At 38.2% G+C, this 20,224-nt stretch overlaps 1 protein-coding gene across 2 annotated transcripts in view; it reads left to right on the top strand.

Moving 5' to 3' along the window:
• The window catches only part of ncor2 (nuclear receptor corepressor 2), a 136,512-nt gene that overhangs the window by 51,025 nt on the left and 65,263 nt on the right, over positions 1–20,224 (top strand). For both annotated transcript variants that reach the window (XM_079828036.1, XM_079828035.1), the window contains exons 3-4: positions 266–396; positions 10,175–10,352. In XM_079828036.1, coding sequence (XP_079684162.1) covers positions 266–396; positions 10,175–10,352 — 309 coding nt within the window. The remainder of the gene's footprint in view (positions 1–265; positions 397–10,174; positions 10,353–20,224) is intronic.

Here is a 20,224-nt window from a genome sequence, read left to right as displayed (position 1 = left end):
GCAATTTCGTGCAAAATGTAAGTCTTTAAGCTGCAACTAAAGGGCTTTATGATATCTGTAAGCTTTGGGTTGAGATCCAAGGACTTAAAATAATTGTTCTCCGTATTTAGCACTGATTTTTTTTTTATGTCATAAGGAGCATGATTAAATCTGGAAAAATCTACATTTAATCTAGAATAGGATCATATAGCTTGTACTTCAGCTAGTCACATTCTTCATGCAATTTAATTTTCTGAGTATGTGAAATGTCTTGTGTTTATTTTAGGATGTTGGTGGACTGGTGGATTACCACCCTCATGCTCGGGACTATGGTTCCCATCTGGCCCATGGATCCCTGTCCCAGCCTCACCGCCGCAGACCATCCCTTCTGTCTGAATTTCAGCCCGGCAGTGAAAGGTACGCACAAACAAACAAACATTTTGTGGCTGTCACAGTTGACTCATACTGAGATGTTGTCTATTCTGTCCTGTCCATTTATGTCCTTCAGGCTTGTTGCACATTCTGGCCACAATCTATTGTTGAGCTCTTCAAAATTGTGGCAGAAGGCTGTGACCACAATGCCCAACATAGAGCGGACTTTCACTCTCATTTAGGGAAGCATTTATTAGTTTATTAGTAATTTATATGAGCTATATTGCATCCAGCCACCTAGGGGTGATTGAAATGTTTTGGCTTCACTTTTCAGGACTTGTGCGGCACACTTGGTTGTAGGGCTGATCAATTGCATTTGAGATATTGGGAAATGATAAAACAAATGTTAACCGCAAAGGCTGCGATTACAGTCTGGTCACGTGACACATGAGTGTAAAGCACACTGCAGAGGAAGAACAGTTTATGTTTAATCAATCCAATATTGTGTTGGTCAATACTAGGGATGCATGCAACAATACAGTTAGTCCACGGTTCAATACATACATCGTTTTTTAACCACGGTTTTTGGTTAGGTTCGGTTCTGATGGCTAGTCACATCAGTTTTTTGCTATTCTATTTTTAGGCGAGAGGAACAGCATAAGGTTAAGGAGAAAAAATTATATATTTTTTATTGCAATTCTCTTTCTTTATTTTACTTAAGACTTGAAAAACCTCACTTAAACTTAAAACTTAAAAAAAAACCTTGTACATATTCCTAGTGTATAGTATAATATAAAATAAATATATTTAAAGATTTACACTGGCAGCTCAGAGCTGTACAGCAGCATTTAAGTATGAAATTGAATGAATAAATGTAAACATAAAACACTACATAGACTTCGCTATAAAATATACATTGATTCTTATTAAAGCTACTGTATTAAAGGTTTTTTTTAGTCAAGAGCAGTGAGTGATTTTCTCTTTGTCTTTTGTTGTTTTATTAACATTAAAGGGATAGTTCACTCAAAATTTAAAATTCTGTCATCGATTTCTCACACTCAAGTTGTTTTACACCTGAATAAAGTTTCCTTCTTCTGTTGGACATAAAATATATTTTGAAGAATGTTGAAAACCAACCAGTTGCTGGTCCCCATTGTAGGAAAAAATAATATGGATGTCAATGGCTAACATAAACTGTCTGGTATTCAACTGACTGTGTTCAACAGAAGAAATGAATACAGGTTTGGAACAACATTAGAGTGAGTAAATAATGACATCATTTTAGAGGTGAACTGTCCCTTTAAGGACAAGCGACAGCGTGTTCACTAGTCTGCGCTGCTGTCAATTTAAGACCTGCCCGCATCTAATATACAGACACACGCCGATTTTACTTTCTCTTTATATATAACCGACTGTGTTTTACGTAAACCTTGTGTGTATTTGACAGTATTAGCACAGTAAGACTACCTAGTCCAGTAATCACGTGTTTGACAGGCTTTTAGAGTGCACGCTCGGAAAAGCGCATGTGCATAAGCACGCAAATTAAATGTTTAACCGGCAAGGCTTTAAAACGCATGCAAATAATGAACTTTAGTGATTGTGAACAACTATAAGTGTTCCGTGAGTAGGCCCATAACTCTACCACTAACATGTGAAGTGAATGTATGTTGCGTTGTTCAGTATATTGGGATGGAAGCAAATGAAAGAATGTAGAAAAATAATTAATTAAATGCAAAACCGGAAAAAAAACCGCAATTCACTGGCGCGTATTGACCATGAATGCCGTAGCGAACGGTTCAATATTATATTGAGAATTTTGGCATCCCTAGTCAATACTAAACAATGGGGGTGCAAGAGAAGATTCTCTCTCCAACGATTCTGGATCGTTTCAGAGCTTAGTTTTAACCACAGGTTAAACAACAGTTTTAGAAACACCCGTATTATGCTTCCATTTCCACACACACACACACACCCACCACTCGAACCATTCGCGTGCTTTGTCGCACAGGATATGTGTTGTAAGAAACATGCGCTTTGCTTGATGTTACTCTTGCAGTGCGCATTCTCGGCCGCTGGTATTTTCCTTACAAATGCTCTACGAAGGCATCATTTATGTTGTTTGAAATGCAGTGGGCTTATATATTAATATTGGAAACTCACTGACAGAAGGCCTTCAGTTTCAAATGCTCATGGCTGTCAGCGTCTCCGTATAAGTTGTTAAATGTACTTGCGTCTTAAAATGCTTTTACGACGCAAAATTAATATAAACACAGTCAGTAACGTCTTAGTGGATTAAACAGACAGGACAAACCGCATCTTATATTTCAAAAGAGATCTGTGCATTACTGTGGCAGCTTAGATCTTCCGCTGTCTATGATGTCTTCATTATAATCAAACAACAGTAAAGCTGAGAAAGAGCAATATCACTCACAGCTCTTGAATGGAAAGTGTTCAGATATACTCTTAAATATTGAAAGCACTCGTTGTTTATTGCTTGTAATATGTTTTTTGTTCCTCTTTATTATTTACTAGCTTTTATGTTTTGAAGCTAATATTGTTTATATTTTTTAAAATGGTTTTATTTTTTAATGTGTAATTATTTAAAAAAGTACTTATAATTACATATGTAATTTAATAAAAAAAAGGTTGAATACGTTTTATTAAAAATGTTAATTAATACGAGAAAAAAAAGTAGAATCGGATCGTGACTCCCAGAATCGGAACGGAGAGTGAGGTGTCTAAAGATTTTCACCATTACTATATAATGATTTATTGCTTGTCTTTGTTGAATAATACAGAAGATAAAGAGCTTAAAAAATAATTGCATATTAAATCGCAATTGCAATATTGGTTAAAAAAAATCGCAATTAGATTATTTTCCAAAATCGTTCAGCCCTACTTGGTTGCCATAAACATTCTCAAACCAATAGTTTTTAACCTTTCACTTACTTAAAGGCAACAGGAAATGAAAATTGACCCTACTTTCTAAATGGATGTTATTGATCTGGTGAAATGACAGACTTCCCTCTGGTGATGTATGCCGGACTCCTTCAATCATTTAATCCAATCAAACCCCGTCACTTTCTTACTTGCAGTCAGCTGCAAACTGGCATTCAGATCCTCCTCCATCCTATCTACAGCTGATGCATAAAAACATGAATCCCCACCCTACTTTTCTTTTTTGGGTTAGGGTTAGGGTTTGGTTTTTCACCCAGACATATGTCACAATATGAAAGAGAAGATCTCCCCCTAATTCTCTAACATTGCGACTTTAAACAGTCAGCACGAGTGTAAATGGCCAGGAGATCAGAACTTCTTCATTTAAGTGCTGTTATTGGCATTGTGTGGTTCATACTATCCTTACTATAATGCAGTGATATCAGTGTGTGTGCTCTAGGATAATAATATTGTGTTTTTCCTGTCCTGTGTGCTGTGACTCTTTTTTGCTATATAAGAAGCATAGTGTTGATGTGGGTGTATTGGGAATAGAGGTGTTTCTTCTCAGTCTGAATGCTGAATGTGGTGTTTGTGTGTGAGCTGAGCCTGGTACAGTGGAGCTGGATGAGATGGACTAACTCCCCCTGAGATATACCGAGAGCTGCTGGTAGGATGGATTAACTTGAATGCTAAAGGGTTTGTGTGTGGGTAAGATGTGCATGTCTGCTCTTCCACCTCCTTCCCCACTGCTTCTTGCTTTTTTGAGGGTTGTTCAGAAGTAAAATGAATAACCGCTAATGCAAAAGAAGTAGCACACATAATCAAATCTTCTACAGTTCATAATTGATTTTTATGGAGTACGGCTACACAATATGAAGCAACGGATCGAATGCACCTGGATCAATTGTAGTAATTTTTTTTTTATTGTGGTCTAGTTGTGGCTGTGTAAATTCTGGTCTGCCTTTGGTCTTTTAAAACATAAGCCTTTTGTGTTGTTTTGTGATGATGACATAAGTGAAAGGGGTTGAAAAGGTGTTTTGTGGTCTAATCACCTTTTATCCTCTGCAGAACGAGAGATAATAAGGGATAGAGGGAGATCAAAGCAAGATGGATGGAAAGAAAAAGTGTTAGAAAGTGTGCGAATGATGGTGGTAGAGCGAGAAAATGAGAAACAGAGAGCATGGCAGCAGTACTAGGGTAAAATTCTTCTACAATAGCTCAAATACTCAGCACGCATGATCTGTCCTTAATTCAGAATGAGGTCAGAGGCCAGTTAAACCTCTCTCTGTGTCGCTCGCGCTCTCGTTGTGTGTGTGTGTGAGAGAGACTGTGTATGACAAATCCTGCCTGCAGATCAGATTATCTTGCCCTCTCACAGAAAGAGAGTGAGAGCATGGATGAAAGCAGCAGTTTGATGTGATTATGTAAGTGCCAAGCACCTATTGAAATTGGGGGATTTTGCTTATAGTGTTTCAGTATTTTTCCTCTACACACAGTTTCACAGATTGCATTTTGCTAATGTACATGTTACCTTTACTCTGGTTTAGATTAGCTTCACCAGTGAACACACCAGTGCAGAGACAAACTTGAACCAGACACAAACACACCAGGGATTTGATGTGATCCTGTCATTCTTTTCTTCTGTTCTGCTGGAATTAATATTTTAATTGATAGACACTAAAACATGTATCTTGTGTGTCTGCATCAGTCATTTAATGTGACACAAATTACATCTATTCTTTTTAATAAACAAGCTAGATCAAAACCTAAATTTCTTTTTATCTGGCCGCAAAACAGCATTTGTCTCCTAAATATTTAATTTTGTGGTTCCCAACTGCTTTTTAGGTGTAGTCACATTAGTGAAATTTCATGGGGGACAAGGTCCTTTGTCTAATAATGTCAATATTGTAGAAATATATGAAGCACAGCTCACACAGAAGTCACTTTCAAACCAAGCAACTATCTTTTTTGCAGAGTTTACACCGCACGATTTTAGCCTCGATCTTGACTCGCCGACAGGTTTTGCAAAGTCGACGACAAATGAGATCTGAGAGAATCACAGATGAGTCACCGATGCCCGTGAGATATTTTCCATGCTAAATATCTGGACCTGTGGCGATTCAAAATCCTGCTGTGTGCAATGTGTTTTGACTGAAAAATACATTGTGATGACCTAGAGCAAATGAGAGGGCAAGATACAGGGCTGTGGGAAGTTCATAGAGGAGTTATAGACCAGAATATCAGTATTTTAATTAGGGGTGCTCCGATTGATCGGCAACCAATCTCGATCGGTCGATAATCGCTTTGGGATGATTGATCGGCGGTCTCCAAAAAGGCCGATCTCATGAACCGATCGCATGCTGACGACACATAAAACCCGCACCTGCCGTGAGAGCTAGGGCATGATATGCAGCGACACCGTCTCATTCTCTTTCCAGCGCGGGTAAAATAATTATAATGCTGAAGGTGAGGTACCATTCATATTTCTATATTAAATAACTTTAGCAGTCATTTGAAAACTATCTGTGAGACGCAAGTTAAACAGCGCGAGTGAATCACCGCGTGCACGCGCTCTCTCTCTCCCTTTCAAAATGCTCAAATGGCTTCACATCATCGCATCTGCACTAAAATCGAGCTGCACAGTTGACACAGGATTTGCCACTTCAGGATTTGCACAATCGAGGCAGTCGCATTGTCACTAAAGTTTACCATTTGCATTTATTTTTAAGTCTTGCCAGTGTTCAAACCGCTCAGCACTTGCGCGCTCTCCAGACCGTGCACGCGCGCACACACACACACACACACACACACACACACACACACACACACACACACACACACACACACACACACACACACACACACACACACACACACGCCATCTCACAAAAAGCTTGCGAGTACAAATTGCGCTGAAATGGTCAGATACACACAAATGTATGTACTAAATGACCGTCTTGACGAGTATGCACGTAAACCCCGTCGTGACTCGCGAGTGAACGTTTGTGCAACCTCATGTAACCTATCCGTGTTCACTCTTAAAGTGACAGCTGTCGAATAAACTGCTGTCTCTGAGTTTCTCTTTGTCTTGTGTTGTTTGATTAGCCTTTATGACACTCACTGCTCTTGAATGACTAACTTTTGCAACCTTAAGTGTAAGGATTAATCTAATTTAATTTATTCAGGGAAGACCAATATTAATTTACATTTGATTTCTTATTAAATGTCTTTAGTATTACTTACCTCAATACTAATGTTAGACCTACCTGAAAAATTGTTTTTAAAAACAAAAATGCACTGCATGATCAAATATTTAGGCGAGATAATTATATACATTTATTATATACATTTATTTGGGAAAGATGGCCTACAGTAGCCTTAAGTTATCTCATTTTCTAAAATAAACACTTGGTGGTTCTCCTTAATTTAGAGTTAGTTTCATTTCTACAAATGGTGCAAACTCTGCAAGATTATAGATAAAAGATTCCCATTCCCCTGCCATTCTGTGATCGGCAGTGATCCGCAATCGGCAGATCATGATCTTGGTGATCGGTAATCGGTGATCGGCCCCAAAAATGCTGATCGGAGCATCTCTAATTTTAATAGATATATTTACAATTATATAAAACGGAAACAAAAACATTTGCTTGACCAGCAGCAACAGCAGCACATTGCAAAATTATTTGTTTACCTTCTACTATCTTTGCTGAACACAATCCTTGCTCTCCGCGACGCGTCTCCCCAACCATTTACTCCTCCATATTTATTTTGTTTTTCTCCTTTTTCGCTGCAAATCCGCACACAGACAATTTGGATCGCAAGCATTTTTAATAACAATTACAGTCTCTCGCGAGAACTCTGGTCTGATGCACGTGTGATCTTGCGTTGTTTCCTTGTCACATCTCGCGTGCGTTTAGTTGTGAAAAAGTAGTTCGTTGTCTGCGATTCTTCCTATTGTTAAGTCATGCAGTGTGAAAACCCCCAATTCGTCGAACCATCATGGAGTGTGAACACAGCAGCAACTTTGATGAGTTTGAAAATTGCGCTGTGTGAACTCGGCATTAGTCATTTCAATAAATCCACATGACCAATCCTTTGCAAAATCTGCATGGGGAAATCTTTTGCCCTTGTGCAAAATTCCTTGAATTTGAATTTGAAATTAAATGACTTAAATTCGCCAATGAAAATGTCAAAATTATTCACCTTTTAGTCTGATAAAGTCTGGCAGGATAAAAAATGTTGGGATTTTGTATGATGTAAATGTATTGCCTGAGTCAGTATGTGATTTCTTACACAACATTTTTTTTTTCCCCTTGATAGACAGTTTAGCACAAACAGTTCAGAATCTGGTTGCGCTGTTGTTTTTCAGAGACATGGTCGTAAGAGTGCGTTGTTTTGGGAAAAACATTAAAAATAGTAATGTGTCCAAACTTCTGATGGTACTGTAATTCTGTATGATAACAGAAAACTGGCTTGTAGAAGAAAGAGCATTACAGCTTTAGCTAACTAGAACATGATAGCTAGCCTCGTAAATTGTCAATTAAATAGTGCTTACTAGCTTACATTTAGCATATCTGATTTACTGGCTAGCTAGCTACTGTATAAACACATTTTGGTATTTGCTAGTTAAACTGTAATACCACAATACCATACCGTACCATACCAGCAAGTGTGGCTTCAATAGACCTGTAGTAGTCAGAGCCTGGAGAATGGTGGGGAATTCCCACCATTTTAGTATGAAATTGGCCAAATTGTTTGTTTCAACAATTTGATCATAATAATGGTTATTTACACAGACCAATGCAAGTTGCAAGCAGTTGTGTGTGATTTTATAAGGAACATTGTCTGATGTCTCGCGTCTCGTTTTGCCTGTAGTATTCACATATCATTATAATGTTCCTGCTCTCTGTTTCATTGTCTTTGTGGTACCGGCAAGCATCCATTTACGTCAGCGTTTGTTTGCATTAATCACGCTCTGTGCTGGAGTCTGTGTGTACTGTTTATTTAAGCTGGGTAGACCATGTAATTGATATGAGGGATACACCCATTCTTGTTCTCAACGCAGTGTACGATCCACACATATAGACACACCCATTTATACACAAACACTATAGTTTTAAACCTCAGGGATGTTATCTAGTTTTTCTTAAGAATCTTAATGACCTTCATTGTTTCTTACTATATTTAAATGTATGTGCAGGATATTGTTGAAATGTGTTTTACAAATGTATAACTGACAGTCTGCAGTGTGTGATCTGGGGGAAACTAATGGGCATGTGTAGATGTCTTGGGGTATTGAGTGCATGTGTATATAGTGTGTTCATATGTGTCTGATATCTGGCTTTGACACAGGAAGGGAAAGTCTTTTGAAATGGTGTGTGTGTGTGTGTGTGTACATGTGGTTTTAGTGTGATGTGTACTATTGCCGTTTAAGGTTATTGAGTTCATGTGTGTGCATATGTGTTTGCTCTTGATCAGTCTGAGCTGCAGGAAGGCCTGTGAACCACCCGATCACACAAAGTACAGCAACTCGCCCCATTAGGGCCTGATTCAAAACGCATACATGTAGGGCTGCATGATTAATCAAAATTAAACATAAGTTTGGGTCACTTATAACGTGCACTTGGGAATGCGACATGCGCCAACTGTCTTACGAAACAATGGGAAACTTTGCTCCCTGCGGTTCTCTGTCAAAATATAATGTTTGAAAAAGGAGACAATTAGAAAAGCCATAAATTACATAGGAATGTTAATTTTCAGTTGTACTGTTCTCTTAGTGAGGTGCTGGGCAATTATTACTATTGTTATTATTAATTATTACTATTATTATGATAATAATAAAATAGTAATTATTACTCTTTTTAATAATCATATTAGTATATAATCACATTTTGGGCCAAATTGTGCAGACCTAAAAACAAGCAAACCAAACCTTGATGAATTTTTCATAATTTTTAAATACACATTTTTATCAGAAAAGGCTGGGATGAAGCATTGGCATCCAATCACACTCAGTTAATTATTGCTGCTTTGTAGAATCAGATGTAACACAGGAAGGACAGATGTTCGGTTGACTTAAAGTGAGAACAAGAGACACAGTGTATGTGTGATTGATGTGAATAATGTATTCGTGTGAGGGTAAAGCACCTCTCTTTTCCTCTTATATCGCACACTCTGTCCACCACCATCAAGGTCAGTTCGCTACTTGCACTCTTGTGTGAAAAGGCTCACTCCTGTTCCAAGCACCGCAAGGCACTGTTGCCTCCAGCACTCAAACATTGCCATGGTTATACTCATCTTTGGTCCGGGCAGCCTGTACTTAGCCGATGATTTGTGAAATAATTGCAGAGACCATGACCTGTCCTCTCTGGTCTTGTATTACTGGTTGTTTCATTGAATCCATCCTTAATGGATGTGTAGCGCTGGTGTTATGTTAGTATGTCCATGGGGATTATGTCATCCAGGACATTGTAGATTTTATTGGACAGTGTTTCCCTCAATTGTTCGAATAAACTTTCTAAAATCTTGTCAATAACTAACAGAGTGATTAATAATTGCTAGTTGATGTAACACATTTAGTTTGGCTTCATTCTGGTATGAAATGCCCACTTTTTCACAACCCAATTAATTCCCAATGGATAAAATGAAGTTTTGCCGTCTTTATGAATATGAAGTGTCTTGTATTACTGGAATTACAGTATATTCACCCATCTGAGGTCAGTTGTGGTCTAATGATATAAAATGACTGTTAAATGTCAACTTTAGTGTGTGTAAAAAAGTGAATCCACTTCGTTAACCTTTTCATCCTGACATTCATTTGAAATTAGGCTAATGTCTGTATCTTGCCCATAATTCACTTCTCCTCCTGCCTTTTTTTCCTCTACAGAGGTCAAGAGCCCCACATTAGATTTGAACACATTTACCTGCAGGACCCTGGCAGCCAATCAGAAATGGAGTACTCTGAGATGAAGCGTCCTCGCATGGAAATCGGGACGGAGTCTCTTATTCGTCACTCAGCCCATCGTCAGCCCCTCACTGTGGGTACAGCTGAGGAAATGTCAAAGGTCAGCAAATCTAATTTCCAGATTGATGTTAATACCCAGATGCCATATTAGTAACTATTGCCAATAACTGGATACGTCCACCTACAACAAAAGGTTGTCTTCAGTAAGATCTTTTTTTCTTTCACTTCAGTGATGCTTTTAAATCGATCAAAGGTGACGGCAAAGACATTGTCTATTTATATGATTGCATTCGTATTTTTCTTCAACCTTATGCTAATTTGTGTGTGTGTGTATTATTGGCAGCAAGCAAAATCTGGCTGTCTCTAGCACACCCAAGTGTCATCGCACACATGCGAGAAAAAAACAAACAAACTAAAAACTAAACTCAGAATCGTCATGAATAGGACAATTTTTATTTACTCTGATAAGAAGCTTTAAAGTTCTGGTTCTGAATCCTCAGGCTTGTGCATGGTGATTATTGTGGGATTAGGCTAGAAAGGATGCTGCATGCTATACAAGGATTAATCCGACTGTAGAGAAGAGTGATAAGAAGTCTGTTCAGCAGATTATTACTTAGTCCATATTTATTGGCCTCGTAAGTCAGCCTGTCTTTTTCTGTTGGCCTGAGTTTTTATCACCCGGCCAGCACTGCCTTTTACCATTTGCTAAGAAACAGGTATGTGGGTCTACATACTGTTTGGGTTGTGAGTGTCAAAAAGATTGCATCTTATGCTGCCTTCACGTGCTATCGGAAATGTCCTAATTCCCACTTTAGAAGTCGTGATTACGGCTTGTTGCATTCAAGTGCTTTGTTGTCGGAGTGAACCGGAATCATGGTGAACACCAGGTTATTCTTGCCTATTATTTATTATTTATTTATAACATCATATGTAGTCTCCCATGCACCGACAACCATATAAACATTCCAGATAGTCCGCTTTCTGCTGATTCTGTAATTTCAGTCAAATGCAGGCTATTTTCACTGTGTACCAAACATACTATACGCTTCATATGATTACTCTTACATGTAAATATGTACTGGCTTACATTAATGTCAAGACAAGACGATCTCGCTGTTTTGGGAAAAAAAACAATAAAACCACACCTGCCACAGTAGTTCTCCCCGCCACCATGTTTAAAGCTTATGACACGCCCATCTCGGGAATTGGGGTATCAAAATTATTTCCGAACTTCCCAGTGGTAAACACGACATCAGAGGGCGTTCATGTGCAATTTTTACCTTGGAAACTCGTATTTACGATAATTCCGATAGCACGTGAAGGCAGCATTAGAGGTTCTGCTATTACTGACATAACTCTCTGGCATTGCAGCTGTGGCTTTATTTGTTAGGTTGAGGGAATTAATGTGTATGTGGTGTAACGGTAAACGGCACAGGCAGATGTTTGGAATAACTCTGCAACTTCTTAGGCACTCTTTTTTCTAGGTCAGGGGCTCTGTGAAGGGTGTGTGTGTAGGTGGAGTATATGCAGCCTCTCTATAACAACATACTGCTGCCTCACACCATGTGAGGTTCATTTCTGGTGCTTAACAACTGTAGGTGTCACCAGACTGTATCAGGTTTTGCCAAGTGTGCATCACATAGCCAATACTGAGAGAGTTTATTGACTGCCTGAGAGACTCGCACTATTCTCTTCCTCACAGAAACAACAAGACCCAGAAGATGAGTCAAATTGTGCGAGAAGAGGCACAATGCTGTTGGCAAAAGTTTTAAAGCATTTGCGGTATAATCTTGGCTATGGGAACGGTCTCATCTTGTGGACAGTACAGACGACTGTCAGTATATTTATGACAGAAGAACACAAAAATATCTCTGTATTCTTTTGGTAAGCTCTGAGCTTAAGAGACCACCACAGTAGCTGAGCACCAGAAGTGAAAATTATTAAAATCTCTAAAGAGAAATTGATTTTTATAAGTCTAAGGATCTTTTATCTTAAATGATAAAATATGCTTTTGTAGAAGCTGTAAGTAATGGTGATTTCAACTAAAAAGTGGAAAAGTCTTTTTCTTTTGGAAAATGGACCCAAATGGCTCCACACGACCCCAGTTGATGAATAAGTATCTTCTCTAGCAAAACAATGTAATTTTCTGGAGAAAAAAAAAGTATAAACTTTTTAACTACAAATGTCTGCCTTGGTCCAGCTCTGCAATGCATGGTGTAGTTCAAGACTTCCAATGTCAAGCGTGACCTTCCCAATGTGCATACGTCATATGGCAAGAACAGCTGTAAAGGTGAACTGTTCGATTTTTCTTTTTGTTAAAGTACATGCTCTTAAAGGCTTTTTGTTATACTGGTTGAAACTCTTTTCACGTTCTGATAGCGATCAATAATAGAAGTGGTCTAAATATTAAAAAATAGGGATGCACAATATTATCGGCACGACATCGAAATCGGCCGATAAATGCATAAAATATAAAAATCGGCATCGGCTGATATGAAAAAAATTATGCCGATATGCCTTGCCGATATGATAAACGTGTTGATACGAGCCTGCAATAACTCACATGTGCAAGGACTGCTATAGTGAGATCATGTCAGCCGTGTAGTCATTCTTGAAGCAAAAACAAGCACATACATTGCATGTATGGTTATTTACATTGACCGTTTTTAAATACTGCCTTGAATTTGTGAATGAACAGAAGGACGTGACCGACAACATAGGGTTGCTGGGTTTTCACAACAAAACTAGCCAAAAACAATCGCGTCTCCCAACTCTCTAGCGTGCGCAGCAGCCTCCACAGCAGCAGAAGCCTCCTCCAGGTCCTAGTGCCCATCTACAAAAATGTTATATATATGTAGAGGGGGGCGCTGTTGTTACAGTAATAAAATGAAAAGTAGACTACACAAATAAATTGAAGTTACTTTTTTTTCTGAATAAATAAAGCAGTAATGATGTCAAATCACAAACATGACACTGTTTCAAATTAAATACTTGTATATACAGTTTATTAATCTGTAATAAAATTTTGTGAAATGGATGATGAAAAATAATCCAAGGAGCACTAAAATAATTGTATATTTTTTTATTTGAAGCTAAAGACAGCATCAACTGATGCCATGCCACCCCCACATAGGCACAAACATTAAATCCAAAAATAAAATATTTAGATTACAACTGAATCTGTCTGGGATGAAAAATCACTGACTTTATTATTATTATTTTTAGAGAAAATTTACGCTTATTATAAAAATAACTTTATTAAGATTTATTTATCTTTAACAAGTATCCTTTTAGCAAGGAGACATCAGAAATCTGAAACCAGAATGAAAAAAAAATGTTTTTGCTCAAAATGGTGTTGTTTCCAAACAAAGGGAAAAAATAAACATATATCGGTATCGATATCGGCATCGGACAAAATGAGTTGAAAAATATCGGCATATCGAATATCGGCAAAAATTCAATATCGTGCATCCCTATTAAAAAATGTACATATCTTCTGTGGAAGTCTTAGGATCAAAAAATATTTGTGCAATCATTGAATTCGATTCAAATGCAGTAATAGGATGTTCCACCTGGCTGTCAACATATGTATTTCCATACATCACACATCATCAGCAAAATAACGTCATTTTAAATAAACAATGAGCCCAAATATTCGAATACAATATTTTTGGAAAAATTCCCATCCCTAGTCTTAATTTTCCTATGTCCATGTAATGCTACCTCTAATGCTAATTGAAAGTGTTAGAATGTGTGTGCGTGTGTTTGTTTTTTATTCCCCGGGGTGTTGTAGTTCTTTCTTTCGCTAGTCCATATATAATTCGCTGTATTACGACTACAAATGAGACCAACATCATGCATCGTATATTACAGACAATCTCTTTCTGATTGTAGTCTACCACAGACGCATAAAACTGATTTTATTCTTCAGCTAATAGTTCTTCAGTTCTTCCAGTTCTGTGATTGTGGGAGTGAAGGCGAATCATTACATTTTTCACCTGCCGTCTCGCATAAGCACCACAGACCGGGCAAATCGATGATGCAAGGTGGATGAATGACCAAATATAAAGTATGATAGCACTAAAAAGAGTTAATAAAAGCGATTTAAACCACAAACTCAATTCGGTACTGACACATGGACTCATGACAGATACTGAATGTGTTCTATTTAGGCTTATTGCCCTTGAATGATCAAATACACATAATTATGGCCAGTGATGCCAGTAACGCGTTACTTAGTACAACTAAAAACACTGGACAACTAAAAATGGACAACTTTGTTGTCCCTTTATAGAGCTGCACATTACGTTTACAATAAACTATAAATCTTGTAATTTTATATTATTTGTGTAGGCCCATATAGTTATATACATTCATATATAAATATAAATTAAAAATTAAATATAAATTGGTTTTCATAAATGTATTTAATAAGAACACAAAGTAATTTTTTTTGGAGATACATTGTTGACGTTACTGTTAAAAATGCACTTCCAATAAAGTGTTGGCAAAAACGGTTGTCATTTTTATGTTGAGGCTGCAGAGGTGTTGTCGGCAACTGACGAATGTAACTAATAAAGTAACTTGTAATCTAACTTAGTTACTTTTAAAATCAAGTAATCTGTAAAGTAACTTAGTTACTTTTAAAGGTCCCATGGCATTAAATTTTCATTTTATGAGGTATTTCAACATTAATATGAGTTCCCCTAGCCTGAATATTGTCCCCAAGTGGATAGAAATGTTGATCGGTGTAAAACCGAGTTCTGGCTGTCTTTCTCTGCCTTTGAGAAAATGACAGGCCAGACGAGCCAATCCTGAAGTCTCCTGGTTTGACGTCCAAGCAGGAACGGTTTCCTCCCTTTCCCCCGCCCAGAGAATCTGGCACGCCCATGCAAGCGCTCGAGAGATCATTAACGTTATTTGTGAACGAGTGAACACTGGCAGTTTCTCAGTGTTTGGATGTACAAATGAAAACAGAAGTCTTTCTTCAGTTCCTTCTGATCTGTGATCATTGATTTCTTATGTGTAGCTTATTATTTATTATTTGTGGACACGCAGCGGCTTCTCTCTCTCCCGACAGAACGGTGTTCTCGTGTTTTCTATCTTGTGAGTCAGTGTTTTTGTACGTCCTTGTCGCGTCTATCTGTTCTAAAATGTGCATACAGTCTTTTCTGTTTAACATCAGCAGTCACATCTTTAGAGATAAACTTCACACACGCCGAAGCTCGGCCTCCAACATCCCCGACCCCCAGTACTGCATCTGGCCCACAGCGGAGGCACCAAACGCGGCGTTAGATTAAGCAGAAGGGGGGTAAGCGTGAGGGTATCCGGCTAGGCTAGCCAGCTTTCCCCACAATAAACTGGATTACATTCGATTACTGCTGTCGTGTCTTTGTTTGCGCTGTGTAACGTTACTCAATGCGCGTCACTGACGCTTTTCATATGATTGGAACAAATCTAGAAATAATGCTATACTCAACACTTACTAACTCGTTCATCTCGCTGTAATGGTACTTTGCATGTGTTACAAAGTTGGTAGAATAATGATGAAGAGGACTCGGTGTGACTGGGACTCGTGTTTATTCAGAACTCTCAGATACAAACACAATAAACTCGCGCTGACTGACAGCGCTCTCATAACTCAGTAGTTACTATAAATAACTTTGTTAGGAAAATCGCTTCGTCTCCGTGATGTCCGGTTCGCGAACGAATCATTCTTTTGAATCGGTTCTTTTTAGTGAACCGAACCAGTTCACCAAATCGGACTGAATCGTTCTAAACGGTTCGCGTCTCGAGTCAGCGCTGATCCATAATTTACTAAAGTTACTAACTTTCTGACATGAGTGACAGCCCCTCCGACTAGAAATAAACTAATAACCTGAAGTATATGCTAGTAACTACAACAGTTCACCCTGAACTGAGACATGCTGAGAGAACTGATGTGAAGTGAACTCCGGTCCATCCGTCTCTCTGGCAGACTCGTGCCTGCTCGTGCCTCGTTAAACCACGCCCCCTCCGCTCATTTAAAATGCAAAGATGTCAGCCAATCACAACAGTGGGCGTTTTTACTGAAGTCTCACAGCAGACACGCCTCTTGAAGCAGGGCATTCAGCCACAGGGCAAACAGCAGTATAGAAAAAATGCCTTTTATTTCTAAATTATGACATTTCATGATGTAAAAATCATACTAATAATATAAGTACACCTCAGAAAACACTATAAAATAATAGAAAAATGCCATGCCATGGGACCTTTAAAATAAAGTAATCTGTAAAGTAACTAAGTCACTTTTTCAAAGTAACTGTGGCAACACTGATTATGGCTATGTCCATATTGGTGGTTATGTCTTGAGTGAACAAGATTGGGAGACTTGTGTCAGTGTTGAATCTGCTCATTACTGTAGGTCTTATACCCACTCGTGTCTGTCATTCATGTTAATAAAACAACAACAACAACGGGGAACAATACTTAAACTTAAAGCAATGTTTTTATCTGTATCTTTATGTTTGTCCTATAGGGCTGTCAAAATTGCTCAAAAATGACGTTCGAATATTCCCTCTAAAAAAAGCACGAATATTCGAACTATTCGAACATCTGGTTGCGCATTTTATCAATGACGCGCATTACGTCAATAACAGGACAAATGAATACAAAGAGACATAACTACTTATATAGGTAGTCTATTTAAGTTTAAACATATTTGACAACGTATTACCTACACAAAAACAAGTAAATCAACTAATGGCTAAAGACCGCAGACCTCACTCTCTCGCCCTCACGCTCTCTGCGTATAACGGCTTAAATGAACACACACATTTTGAGGCTGATCAAGAGTTTTGTGCAAGCAATTTAAGGTCGCGACTCTTGTCCCAAATATAGCAGGCTTCATTCAGTGATTGAAACAAATATTAATATAAGTTTTACAGCATATTATTGAACGCTCCGAGCGAGCTGTGCTGTGCTAAACATGGAACTTTTCCTTGACATGAAACGGAAAATAATCAAACCAGTGGAAGCCGTGCATTTATCCTTCATTCATGCAATATCTATTCAGTCAGTAGCCTACCTGTTCCATTGCTTGACAGAACTCCAGCCTGCCCCATCCACGACACTGATCGCTCTCACGTCCTTACAAATGAACAAAATTAATTTCTCCGTTATGGCCTCGCGTGTTGCAGACAGAGAGCTTGTGGCGGGCGATGCAAAGTAAGGCTGGTCCAGTTTGCACATACAAATTAGTTGCTTATATTTACAAAACGAGCCTACAAAAGCATAAAAAAGCCCGTTTATTAAAGAAAAGTTCACGAAACTAAGTGAAAACTCACTAAAGTGTTTAGTGAAATTAGGAAACATTTAGATATCATAAATTGAGTTGTATAAGTTAACGTTACATTTCTACATACATTTTGTTCTCATGTCACAAGTGATATCAAGGTTTATTTTGATCTGTTTTACATGATTCTTTTGTGGTGTGGTTTTCGGTGAAGTGTGCTAAAATGAATATCGTCACCTGTGTGCATTAGCCCACTTCTTCTCGACGCTTTTCCTGATAGTTTATAGAACAATTACTCCGAGTCGCCATCTGTCGTTTCAAAGAAAAGCACAACGGCGAGCGCGTCAAATATAAACACCTCGTCCGTTTGGGGAGGAGCGCGCGCAGTCAGCGGAGGCTCGCGCTGCGGAGACAGGCCAAAGTACACAAGGCTTCAGGCGCACTAGCGCGCCCACTCGCAAAGCAGACAGCCACGTCTCTACAACCGCGGGCGTTTTTTTCCCCACATTTTTTATTTATTCGAATATTAATTTTCACCTTCGAAATTCGTTTTTTAAAAACTATTCGAATATATATTCGAATTTAGAATATTCGTTGACAGCCCTATTGTCCTATTCTGCTCTACAAAGGCAAAAGACCTTAACTCGCTAGACTGTGGAGCTGAGAAATATTACTTTAAAGATTTTTAGTTGTCCAGCCAAATTATTATAGGTAGAACACTGGAAATCTGGCAATTAGATGTTTTAGTAATGAAAATGATCTACATAAAAAAATCTTGAGGTCAAACTTGACTTTTGACCCCTATTTTGAAGTTACTGTACAAAATGTCACACCAAGGCAAATGGCAGTAACTTCCACATTATCAATATTTGGTTGATGATTACCATTTACAAAATCATCATAGTAACACCTGTATAAAATCTTGTGACCATGGCATTTATTTTGGTTTTCATTTTTCAAAAATCATTTACATTTGATTTTTTTAATATTTTTTTTCTATGGAGCAGTTTGGTAGCCTATTCATTGGATAGCTGACTAGAGTAGACCATCTATGCTATTGGCTGCTAGTTAGCTAAACGAAGTAGATTGCGATCTATCTAATTTGTTAGTCTAAAATGCATCTTTTGTGTTACACAATTTTTTACCTGGACCTTGATGTCTGCGTTTCAAAGCCACCTCAACCATCCTTAAACGCTATTACAACAACCAGTCAAATATTTGTTTTACCTACACTTTTATTCAGGTATTGTGTGTGTCAGAAGTGCTTCAGTGACAGATGTATGACACAGGCTACACCGTATATACCGAATACCTGTAACTCCTGGCCTTTTGCCTTTGTAGGGCAGTATTGTCATTTGTTTATAAGTTCTTATTTTATTACTGACTGTTTACTTGATTACTTGAGAACTTATATTAAATAATTGCTTATTTTTGTGGTTTAATTGTTAGACTTTGATCTTATTTCCCCCTCTAAGCGGGAAAATTTACATCCTGCAGTTTAGCAACAGTAGACTACATTTTACAACACTCACTTATTTGGATGTTATTTGGCTTAGGGGGAACGAGCGTGCACCATAATGTGGCAGCGGCACAATTATCATTTAAATCTTTCCCCGCCAGCGGTTTTAAAAAAGTTGCCAGCCACCGCCAGGGTTTTTGATCATTTTCATAATTTAATGGCCTAGAATGGCATAGAATATTTTTTGTATGAAAATCTGAGCATGCAATATATCAAAAGAAAGAGCAGACCATCTGCTTTAAAAAAACAGAAAAAAGTGCATTCCTTTTTTATCAACACTTAAATATATGGGCAAGTTTCATAAAAAAAAAGCTGAGAAAATCACGTTTTTGTCAAAGACTACATCCAGATTGGATTCAGAGTGATGATTAAACACAGATGGAGTAGATTGAGTGCGTCAACACCCCTAATGCTTGCACAGTCCTATAGCTTGTCCTGGGTTGACATTTCATTCAGTAACATTAGGCAGTTTTGATTTATATGATGTTTAATGTTGATGATCACGTTATTTTACATATGCATCTGCGTACATAGGATCACTTGTTTTTTTGAGACTTTTTCGCCTGTGTTTTGATCAGGAGATTCTGTACTCATTCAGAAGATGCGTAATAGCGCCCCCTAGCGTATAACAGTGAAAACACAGAAACCTGGAAAATTCTGTGTTTGGCGGGGACGCGTTTTCTCACAAATAACGGAAAATTCCGTGTTTGGCTGGGAGTTAACCTTGATTATCTGGCAAGAGTTAACCTTGATTATCTTGTATTCATAATTTTTTGAAGCCATAATCTTTTTTTTATTAATCGCACGTCCCTACCCCTTTAATGGGCTTCTGAGTGTGTGTGTGTGCAGCAGGATTAAGGTCACTGTGATCACACCTCCTGCTTGTGGCATGATGTAAAGGGCAGAATGATTACATTCTTAGAGCAAGTCTGCCTGAGTTGTGCTCTAAGGTCAGTGTGATCACGCTCCCGATCCAGAGTTGTTGTGGTGAGATGTTATGACTTCCCCCTAAAGCTTTTGTTTATTTTTAGCAGCCATGACAATGTGGAGCTTGCAGGCAGAACTGTGTGTGTGTGTGTGTGTGTGTGTGTGTGTGTGTGTGTAGGTGGAAGCCATTGTGCCACAGTAATTAATTAGTAATGGAGCTGACCTAGATGTGACGGTTGAGCGACTGAGGATA

Source organism: Gobio gobio (assembly GCF_949357685.1).
Source record: "Gobio gobio genome assembly, chromosome: 10".
Classification (NCBI taxonomy): Eukaryota; Metazoa; Chordata; class Actinopteri; order Cypriniformes; family Gobionidae; genus Gobio; species Gobio gobio.
Note: the sequence above shows the minus strand (reverse complement) of the source record. Positions and strands in the feature narration are given on the sequence as shown.